This window comes from Scatophagus argus, chromosome 16, assembly GCF_020382885.2.
Source record: "Scatophagus argus isolate fScaArg1 chromosome 16, fScaArg1.pri, whole genome shotgun sequence".
NCBI lineage: Eukaryota > Metazoa > Chordata > Actinopteri > Scatophagidae > Scatophagus > Scatophagus argus.
In genome coordinates this window covers 11,239,563-11,251,386 of record NC_058508.1, presented here as the reverse complement: position 1 = coordinate 11,251,386, position 11,824 = coordinate 11,239,563, and the positions used below count along the sequence as shown (strand labels likewise).

Below are 11,824 nucleotides of genomic sequence, written 5' to 3'. Positions count from 1 at the left end.
ATAAAAAAGCAAGCATTGAGAAGGCAAATTAATGTTTGCCGTAATTTAATTGTTCAATTGAATCCACAATTATGTTTATGCATGCCATAAATCTGATTAGTGCTGAGTGCTGCTCTGCTAATACAACACAGTCTTTGTGGGGGGCTAATGCCCACCCACACAGCTCATGTCTGATTAGCTGCAAAGCACCATCACTTATCTCACTTTCAATTACTGCACAATCTTTGAGGTAAAGCGTGGTGATGTATCATTCAAACTAATCTAGTCTTTTCTTATTTGGAACTTAAACATCAGTGACAGAAGCATTAACATGACTGCTATGCTGTAAGAGAGGTCAAATTTGGTACAAACGGGATGCTAAGTTGAGCATAAATACTGTTTTTTTTGGGGGGGGGGGTTGGGACTAAAACACTAGAAATACCTCAGAGAAAGTGGTTCTGTATCATGTCAGACCCATGTTGATGGACTCCCTACTGTTTGCAGAAGACTGATACTGACATAAAACACGTCATCATTAGGTTACTCTAATGGACACGCTTCAGGCAACTACACTGTCACCTGTCGTCTCTTCCAATATTTAGCTCAGCGTTGTGCAGCCTCCAGTGGTTTTCAGATGACTGCTCTCATGTTGGAATAGTGCATCAAATCAGACAAAGAGGAAAAGGAGACGAAGGCTCTGTAGAAATGTTATCTTCACCTGCAAAGTTTTACACACCCCAAATTTTGGTAAATGTTTAGAACTTAAGACTGTTTGATAATGGAACGTTATCTTACACACACACTTACAGCTTTAGTACAAATACCCCAAATTTGCACGTGACTAAACGAACATGCTGACAATGAGCACAGATATTCCATCTGCATAAATTTTTCAAATAATTTATATCTTAGGTTACTGTTATACATGTGCAAAAATGAAACAAGCATGAACCTCCTGAGACAGCTTTGGTATACCTGCCTCTAAATGAATACATCATAAATTGTGTTTCCAACTCATTACCATTCACTGAATCAATACAAATGTCTCTCTGCAACCAATAGGCCTCTTGGACATGCGTCCTCTCTGGTATGAAATGACACTTTGATTGACCCCTCCTGCATTTCCCTTGGGAGGGGGGGGTGTTAGTTGATATGGTAACAATCTCACCATTGAACTTTACCCTTCGCCAGACAGAGGGGTCATAATTGAATTTCTCACATTCACACTGACTGTGTGTGTGTGCACTGATCACGACTTGCTGTCCCCATCCCCATTGGAGACAGCAAGGTTGGACTTTCCACATAATGTCTCATGAAGGTGTGCAATATACCATTCAGCCACATCAGCATCTGTATATTGTATTGTTTTTTGTTTCTTTGTTTGTTTTGTATTGGTATTAAACAGGTTAACAAGTAAAGGAGTACAAACTGAACAAAGTTCAAAGCATAATTACATATAAACTATCTTACTGCCCCTGCACTGTAGCTACTAACAATAGGCTGCTTTTTCTCAGATTCAATATCACTGGCTGACCCAAATCTACCTGCTCAGGGGGACAAATAAATGGGAGTACATAGTGAAGAAGAGGAACCATTTGTCTTAAATATCTACTCCTTCACGGTTCCATCTTACATCTTATAGCCCTGTTCACTGTTTATATCTTTTTATTCTGGTTGTTTTTATATTTATATAGTGTTGTTTTATATTTAGCATTAGGTATTTTGTAGGTTATTGGGCTTGTACCAGGACCGGGGAAACTAATTTCGTTCCACCTCATGTTTCTACATGTGTGAAATGACAATAAAACTCCTTGAATCCTTGAATCCTTATATGCTACAATTACAGAAGTGAGTTGAAGTGAGGGGTTGTGAAGCTTCATTTAACAGCATCAGGAATAACACACTGTAACTATACAGAGGCATGAATATAATATATAACATAGTACAGTACACTAAATCACGAAACAACCTGAATTTACAAATATGCAAAAATCACGTTACAGTTCAGACTATAATCATTTTCATTTCAGCTAAAATGCAAGAAAATGCAGGATCTCAATATTTTTGAATAGATCTTTTAATTATCAAGTATAGAGTCCCAAGACGAGGGTATCATCCAGTATCTGGTCAGAGTTACACCATGGAAATAACCCAAAGTTTAAAAAGGATTCAGCCAGTAGATTATTTATATCACGACACACGGAAGATTCATCACCATTGTGCATAATTAGTGCCTCCACTCTTCTCCTTCTCCACACACTTCTCCCCTTATACTCAATCATCTTGTAGACTGAATAATTGTGTTTTGCCAACGTCAGTGTAATGCATATCTTTGCGATTATCCAGATGTGGGTGACACTATAATCCATATGCCAGTGACACTAAGTACAGATGGTTGTGTAATTGCAAGCACATGTTAGTGATCACCCTGCTTTGTAATCAGATTCATAGTTATATCTTGTGGGTGTTCACCATTTGATGTTTCCATATTCATTTCCCCATCAGATGCCACTGGAGTCTCATTTAGAGTGGACTTGAGTGTCTGATAATGAGATACAGAGAAGGGTATTTATTCAGCTCCAGATCTGGCTCATTGAGTGGTGATATATTGGCCTGGAAGGCACCCCAATCGTATTTGTTTCTCCTCAGTTCGATGGTGGAGATAAGGTTTCCACTGAGTCATGCACAGAGGGATTTTCTCACTCTGAGGTGACAAACATATTGACTTGTAGAATACAGTAGCACACTATTGAAAATAGATCTGAATATGGCAGTTTAAAGCTCATCCATTAATCCATCAATGTTTGCATAGGCTTATCTCTGGTTGCACTATTGCACTTGAAATGTAGAAGAAATTTGTGAGATCTAATTACTGTACCATTGTTGCAACTGGATTTACTAGACTCTGTTGAGGAGATGAAATGGCACCTCTCCAGCTACCAGTCTACAGTGTCCACAGACTGAACAACTTCGGTCCCCAGTGAAGGCAACACTGACGATAAAACTCCATCTTTTTCATTTGATTACAGTGCATTTGTATATGTTTCTCATCAGTTAACGAGACAGCAAGACAAAAGTCAGAAATTTAGCATAGAAAAAAAGCAAAAGCTGTTATGTTTCCATGTGACGTGTGTGGAGTTTGTCCTCATGTCAGGTGAAGTGAGGTGTTTCTGCAGCCCAAAATCGCAAACTTTGCTCATGGGGCTTTAAGATCTTTATAACATACAACACTTTCTATCATCAGTCCCTCAATTTGTATAAGAAAAGGAACCTTAAACAGGAACAGGTGAAAAATGGATGGAACAAGGAAAGTTTCCAGGTGCTTTCAAACACTGGTAGGACCTTGTCAGCTACCACAATGGACACATGGATTTCATGGATTTCATGGATTTCCCCCATTTGCCCTGTTTCTATCCTCATTAATGTACTGCTAACACGTCCAAAGTGGGTTAAGAGAATAAATGTTGCGAACAAGGTTAAAAGGTTTACACAAACTGCCAATGATTCAAAACATGCTGCAAACATTATGACAAAATTAAGTCCACAAATATCAATATGAAAACAATTGGTGGAAGCCGTAACCCAATCCTTTTCCTAAGTAATAGTAGCAATTTAAAAATTGTTTAAATGTTGTACTTCAAACAAAATTATTCTGTTCAAAACCCCTTCTAAGTATACAAGTATTATCAGCAAAATTACAAATTCAAAAGTAAAACTAGGGCAACTCGTCTGCTGAAAAACTTCCTTTGTGACTGTTGAAGTATTGGATATTTTTATCACTTTGAGCTGTGGACAAATATTAAATGAAACCACCTAAGAATTCAAATGAGTAGATGTTTCTTAACAACTCATACTTCTGAAACATGACTGTTTTTTGCATGATTTCACGAGCCACAAAGGTCTTTAATAATGCACACCATTCATTTTTTATGGAAAACCATAATCCATAACTAATTATTTTAGTTGTCACATACTAAATGTAGTGGAATAGAAGTACGAAATAGCTTAAAATAGAAATAATACAATAAAGCAGAGGTACCCCAGAATTGTACTTAAGTACAGTAGCTGAGTACCACTGCAGATTTGTCTTCACCACAGTGCCTGTAAAGTGACAGAAAATAAAAAAATGACACCATAATAGTAGCACAGTATAGAGTGAAGCACGAACATTGGTTTATAGAAGAAATTGTGCCCTCTATTGGTGTAAAAACATAACACAGGTTCCATGTCGCACAAACTGCAGACTGAAATTCTTTTCATCCCCATATGACAATGCGCTTTTCACATGTAGTTTGTTGACTCGTAAACCTGCTAAATTTCTTATTTAGCTGCATATAGCAGGGGACAGGACAAGGGGCAAAAGACCACACAGCTGCAAGCTGAACAGCATCAGTGCAGAGCAGGGGAGTGATGGAAGGGCTGCAGTTGTCATGGAAACGCCTGGGGTGGAGCTTCGGAAAGTGCTACCAGTTTGTTTTGTTATTGAAGGTCACGTGGCACATTGAGGCTCCTCCCCTCCCCCCGTTACCACCGATTCAACCGTCTCGAGCTGCTGCTCCGGTCAGTTACTACAAAATGGCTGCACAGGCTCCTCCGCAAACGAGAATCTCCTGAACGCTTCATGGTAAGATTTATTAATCCTGTTGGGCGCTTAGCACAACACATATGCACCTTGCCGCTTTCCCCTCATGGAAAAATGCGGTTATTTGGAAGCTAAATTTGGCAGCTGTTATGGGAGTGAAAATATTTTCCTCTGAGTCCACTTTGACATCAGTGTTTTCTTCGCAGCGAGTGCTCTTTATGGTAGTTGTCGGTGACATTTCCGTCATTATTTTTAGTTAGTACATGGGTTGCTAACCTCAGCACGTATTTCGTGGGTTTTCTTGATCGTGCCTTGAGAGGAACTTGGTCTAAACCAGCACCGTGGCTTTACAGTTCAAATGATTCAAGGGCACCCTGTGTTGCTGCTTGGTGAGTTGTCGTATTTGTAGTAGCTTGAGCTTGGCAGGCGGTTGAACGCTTGCTGTTGCGTTGGTGTGTAGGAGAGTTGAAATGAATGTTGGAGCAGCACATTCTTTCAAAACATGCTCCATGCTGCGGATAAAGCTGCCTGGATCTAACATGCATCACCTGATTGGGAGTAAACCTATTAGCATGCCGAGTTTAATCACTGGAGTCATGTCCACATAAGGTTGCTTTTACTAGTTTCATTTACTACAATCAGTTGTTGGCCCTGCATCTTATCCATTCAGCCTCTCTCTTTCTATTTCAGCTAGTCCATCCTGCTCACTAAATAGCCACTACTTTGGTACCTCCTGGCCTTCACTTAAACAGAAGTGTTGGAGTGACTACTTTTTATGCAGCAAATACAAATGCTGAAATTAGATACCTCTGTCTTAGCTGCGGTATCACTGCTTTGACACAACCTTGGTATGGTTATTGAAATTGTAGCAAGACTACTTAATAATTTATAAACTGTATCTGTTGGAAATCTAACTCCTCTGTCTATGGTTAGAGCGGTAGAGAGAGTAAACCTTGAGATAGGATGCCTCAGTGATTGCTTCCTGTATTCCTTTCACCATAGAGACAACCATCATTGCTAGTCTCTCTCCCTGCAACTTGATATCCTGCAGTGACACACAGTCCCAGTGGACAAGGCTGTGTGTGCAGACTGGGAATGCCAGCGCCCAGATGCATGTAGAGGGCAGGCTGACGTAAGCTTTGAGAGTGGCTGATTTTACTAATGTGTTAGAGTCCCTAATTTGGGCCTGGGCCTGGCAAAGGATGAAGAGATGGTGGGGGTGGTGGGGGGGGGGGGGTCTTTTCTGTCCCTGTCGGGTCAGGGGCCCCAGTCAGCACCCATGCCTCTGAAAGAGGCAGTGTGTATTCACAGAGAGGCACCAAAGGGGGCTTGATCACAAAAACAGGCCTCTAAATACTGTGATTACTATAAGGCTTAGCTCATATCCTCACTTTCAGTTCAATACACTCAATGGCTTTTTGCATAACACTGTGGACTAGTGGGCTGAGGGACATTTTGCCAGATTGTGTCATCTGGGTTGGTGGGTTGTTTGGTGTCAGTGTTTAGATGTCTAGCTAGAGTCCTCAGTGGAAATGATGAGCTTGCATTCTGTGAAAAGCAAGTTTATTGCTGAAAGAAACAAATTTCTGTTTTGAAGTTTTTTTTAAAGTTTTTTAAGTTTGCTTGATTACTGTTTCTATCCATTCTGTGTGGGTTTTTGAATGCTAGACCTTAATATTTTTGTACTGACTAGTTTAGAGTGGGGTTGAGTGATTTAGACAGTAAGTAATATCATAGTCTATTCAGTCACAATCACGATCTACAATTTAAATTGCAGTTTTTTTTCTCAATTCTGAAATGCCCTGTAGACTATAGCCAGACAAAAATAACCTATGAATTTCTCAATTAGCACCATTAAAGTATTACTGCATTGAAGCTCCTTCATTTTTCGCAAAAGCTTCTCGTCTGCCGTGCCACTAGCTGTAATCATGTTGCATTGTTTAAAACAGTCACCCAAGGAAGAGCCTGTGAAGTAATTTGTCCAGTCAGCATAGCCTTTGGTTGGTTACATCACTTTATCGGTATGTTCATGTAGTGCAAATTTGCTCATCAGTGAGACTATGTGAAGTTTGAAAACTGAAGCATGAGGACATTAAATACTGCAATGTGTACAATTCACCTGAAAAGTAGACTGTGGATACCTTAGAGATCATTCCAAAATCATCAGATTGCCCGCCCCTACTTTAGTGCAGTTAGCAATCCGTCTATCATTTTCACTATTAAATTCAAATTTTCTGAAATAGTGTGTCAGACCTTTGGCATTATTTTAAGATAAATGCTACTTTAAGGCATAAACCTAGTTGTCTTTTGCAGAAATAAAAATCAGCGACACGTGATGTTGCTCAGAGTTATGTGAGCTCTCCCTCACGTGCACCCTCATACTTCACACAGAGACAGATTTTCTGTTTTTTCAAGATTTATTAAAACAAATGTGGAAAAAATGAGAAAAGTTACATGATTGGAGTTTAATAAGATGTTTGTTAGGGGTTCTCTTTGATCTGTTGTGCCAATAAATTGTGAAAATGTTCCCTTTACTTTTGGAGCAGACATTTGGACTGGAGGCAGTTGTGTTGGAGTGTGTCCATGCAAGTTATTTTAGGGCCAGTTCAGAGTGCCAGTAGTGCAGCATAAGTTTCTCTTTTCCTTGTCGTCAAGCCGGGTCAGAAAGCATTAACATGACTATACTGAGAATAGCTTCAAGTACTTTAGAGAGTGCAATCCTCTTTGCAGAGCGCAAGGACTTTGTCAGTGCTTACCCAGCAGTTTCTAAACCCTCACACAATTCAAAAGGTAGTACTAACTTGGTCTTTAGCTATTTGTTATGTTTTCGGGTTTGTCTTCATTGTCGGTCTAAGGTGGTGCATTTGAAAACCTCTCGAACTCTGCCATATCGGGGGTTCCTCAGAGCAAGTTTTTAAAAAAAAAACGTGTTTCCCTAAAGTGCGATTGTGCACAGAAACAGAGCGGGCTGCACATTCTGCCATAGCAGTGGCGGCTGCTGCTGTGGTTGCTAGTGAGCGTTCTCCCGAGGGCTCGCCGTGCTCTTGTTTGGCTTGCAGCAATGGCATTCCTGGCTCTGTGCCCAGCGACTGCTGTCTAGCACCCCTTCCCCCATCGCTCACACATACACACAAACTAGCCCCATCAGTTGTAGCCCCCCCCCCCAATCTTCATTGCTCCTATGTGGGGCAGCGAGGCATTTACATATCCACAGTTCACCTTGCACGCGTTGACTCTCTTTCCTCTCCATCTCCACTCAGTTTTCTACAAATTTTACACCTGCTTTATTATGTTGTCCTTGGTCTCTCCTCAGTCTGACTGTTTTCTTTTTTCTTCTTTTTACCTTCCTTTTGTCAGCAGAGTGAGTATCTGGTTTAAAGAGGGACACCAAGCTCTAATCCTGTTGTTCTGACAGGAGGATGTAATTCCACAACAAAGCTGAGCTCATTGACCTACGTCCTTCATATTGACACGAGTTGTGCTTCCCCGCCACAAATGGCTGCTCATGACGTAGCTCAGCCCGCCACCACGGGTAAACATTAAATGAAAACTACACTGTTGTAGCCTCCTCTGTGTAATTCAGTTTATTTTTAGAATGGATTTTATGTTATCATTATGAGTGTACTTATCTACATTTGATAAAAAGGCTCATTGGAATTGACAGTAATTTGAATATATAATATGAGGAGTTTTGTCTTATTTCTGCGATGCTGCAGCATCCAAATGGGCAGGAGGTACCATTCCTGCATCCTCCCCATCTCCCCAGCAGTCAGCACTCTTGAGTCCGATGGATGTGCATCTGTCCGAGCCAGGCAGATGTTTGTAAATTAAACGACAGCCCTTCGTGAGAGAGACTCTCTGTCCTGCTCAGGGACCAAATGTTTCTTAAACTGAAATCATTTTGACACTTTGCTCGGCACTCACTCTCTTCATCCGGGTTGGAGGCCGACAGCAGCTCACATTAACTGGAGCATCTCTCTTATCCTCTGATCCTACATGACACAAACCCCACTGATGCCTTTGAAAGGAGCAGCTCCAGCTATATTTAGCATGGCAGCTGCACCAGCAGGTTCCATATCCAGCTTCTTGGAGGTAAAAATGAGTCTTAATGGTGTGAATGGGTGGTTAGGTGTATGCAAGTGGTGTGTTTTTGTGTTGAGCTAGCTCAGCACAGTGAGTGAGTAGGGGTAGGCGGTCTGGCTAAAAAATATTATGATCTGTTTTATCTCTGTTATGTTCCACATCTGAATTGTGATCTTTTTTTCTCAATTTTGAAATGTCCTGTTGACTATAGCCAGACTCATGCATTTAGCTCATGAATTTCTTCCTTTTCACCATTATACACAATATTTTATTAAAGATAGTTTTTTTTTTACGGCCATGTTGCTAGCTATAGCTCACATTACGTTTTTACAATCCATCACACAAGGAAGAGCCATGAAAATGAATTCATCCAATCAGCATAGCTATCCAATTGGGTACAACACTCTAATTGTGTATTCACAGCACAGATCAGCAATGAGGTGGTGTGAAGTTTGGAAACAGAATAAAGAGGGCATTAGATATTGTGATTTCTCTGAGTTGCCACAATAATAGATTGTGGACTCCTTCGAGATCAGAGGTCAGATTGGTAGATGACTCACAAAGATTTTTGTGATCTATTATTAACAAAATGGGATTAATTGAATTTGTTGTTGAACTTGACTCAGGTTGATGTGTTTAATTAATGACAGCCATGACATTAACTAAATCACAAAAATATATTAAACATTTGTTGTGGCCATGGCTGCGTAGAGTTGATCTTCAACTTTTATGCATGCATGCATGCATGCTAATGAGGTTTCTGGGTTGATTCCAGTTGCCTGTTTATTTATTTAGTTGTTTGTGTCTTTCTTTCACTGTGTGATTTGCATGTTACTGATCCACTGGCCATTTGAAATGATGCAAAGAGAGACTTTATACTAACAGTGTAACCTAATGTACTCAGAATGCAAATTGCACAAGTTTCCCACTGAGAAATGTAATAGTAGCAATACTTTAGTTGGATTCCTGAAATACTGAACTATAATAGTTTTTCCACAAGTGACAGCAGTGTTAAAGAACAGAAAATAATTGATTGAATATATTGTGTGGTCTAATCTTTGCAGTGAATGGGAGGCTTCACGTTGGCAAACCTTTGTCACCTGTTTCCTAGCTGCAGTCTGGGAGATGGTGGCATCACAAAACGTTGCTGCATACTTTACAAGATCATATTGGAAAAACAGGTCTACATAGTCCACAGAAGAAGTATACCAAGATACAAGACTGAAGTATTTAATCGCACATTATCGTGAACTTCAAACCAGGTTACAGATGTTGTAACCTATGCAAAATGTACATTAATGTATAGTGAAGATGCACCTTTACTATTACAGCTATAAGCCTGATTATTAGACATGATATGGAAGATTGGTACTCATATGGTTTATTACATGGTCTAACCTGTCACCCTCCTTTGTATTTTATTCTACACGCTGAACCTTTCATTAGTACTCCTGTCAGCTCCTTTTGGACTTGCAGAAAACAATAGTTAATTGAGTGTATCCTACTTTGAAAATCAGGTGACAGTTTGTAACCCTCTTAATTAGGACCAGTGAAACTCCCAGCCAGTGTAGCTCAAATGTTTTGCAACGTTGGCAGTGTTGATAATGTTGGTTTCATACCACAATATCTGAAAGACCTTGGTGTCAGTAAAAAACAATATTACATTATAAACTAGGGTTCAGTGTTAATTTGTTTGCAAGTGTCTGATTGGTGCTGCACATATGCATCTCTTAACAGATATGGGAAGGAAGAAGATGGCTCACTCCTTTGCTATTTCCATCAGGCCCAGTAATCTGTAGCTGTAACTTTAGTTGCCATGGTCGTTGTTGTTTTCTTATGTTTTAGAAATGATCTTCTACAGTTTTTGGCTGAACTTATTACATTTGCCATTAAGGCCAAGAAAGAGCAGTTAGGACAGGGAAAATGGACATTGCTGTCTTTTGTTGGTTTGTTTGTTTTTTAATACCCTTCTCCTGAACCTGCACTCTCATGACATGTTCCCAACCCTGACTCAATTGCTTGATTATAAGCTCAGATTTGTGCTTCAGTTTCACTGATTTCAGTGCAGTGCTTAAGGGCGAAGTCTGTCTCCACCTGACTACTCACCAGGGCCTCGGGGAGTGCTTGTTGCCAGGCAATGGCACACACCACTGTCGCCTGCAGCAGCATAGGCATGACAGGAGAAAAGCCTGATGGTTTTGTGTGCACTTTCACGTTTAGGGTTCATGGAACTTGATTCCCATTTATGTATTTTTCCAGGCTGGTTCATCTTCTCCTCTTCTGTCCTTTAAAGATCTAGGTTCAAACTTTTATTTTTGTTTTTCTGTGTAGGGGATTGGAATGGATATAGAGGAGCTCTCAGCTGGATGCGCTTGCACATTAAACAATGGAGCATTGTCGGGTGGTTTTCGTCTGACAATGCCAAGCGTGTGTGTTTCTGTTTTGAACTGTTTTCGTCTCAAGACTGGGTAGAGAAGGTATAGACTATTACGAGGTAGATGTAGAGACTTTGTCAACAGATGAAAAGTGTGCCTTAAAACGTTTATGATCCAGAGTATGTATCTTTTTTTCTGTGGCTCACTCATATAGTTGTGTTGAGTTCTGTCACCCCACCTGGGTATGTAAACTAAAGAACAGGGGCCTCGTCATTGGCTCCACTATAGTAGACCTGCAAGGCCTCCCTAATGGTTTCCAGAGCCAACCCTAATGACCACCAACCTTAAAGACACACACATGCACAGTTTGCACGATTCAGACACCACAGTCAAGAAATAAGTGAAATGCAAAACAAAGTCACATTCTTGTCTGTGGTTGTATTACCACTTAGTATGTGATCTTGTTGTTTAGGACAGCAGCCGCTGGTCATACTGATTTTACCTCGGAGAGCAACAACTGTACAATGTGGCTAAATAAACGTAAAGAAATCACTTTTGTAGGTCTGTTGAGGCACAGTACCTTTCTCCTCAGTTGATGCTTGGGATAAAAACCATCTCTCTTTTCTTCTATTTTGAAGCTGTGAGAAGAAGCAACAAACAAGAGAAGAGAACCATTTGATGGAAGATAAGAAAAAGAAAAAACAAGAAGAGAAGAAAAAGAAAGACACTGCTCAGAAAAAGGTAAGCTTGCGATGGGCCATCTCAACAGACACACACACATACACTCATCTTTTTGCTTTAATTG

General features: G+C 40.3%; 1 protein-coding gene across 5 annotated transcripts in view; it reads left to right on the top strand.

Annotated features, from left to right (window-relative positions):
- Positions 1-4,474: 4,474 nt before the first annotated feature.
- tnrc6c1 (trinucleotide repeat containing adaptor 6C1) overlaps positions 4,475-11,824 on the top strand; it is a 44,611-nt gene continuing 37,261 nt past the window's right edge. For all 5 annotated transcript variants that reach the window (XR_006845547.1, XM_046414094.1, XM_046414093.1 and 2 more), the window contains exons 1-2: positions 4,475-4,603; positions 11,658-11,760. Coding sequence is in view for 4 of the 5 variants with exons in the window: in XM_046414094.1 (XP_046270050.1) it covers positions 11,698-11,760 (63 nt within the window). In the remaining variant the exon portion in view is untranslated. The remainder of the gene's footprint in view (positions 4,604-11,657; positions 11,761-11,824) is intronic.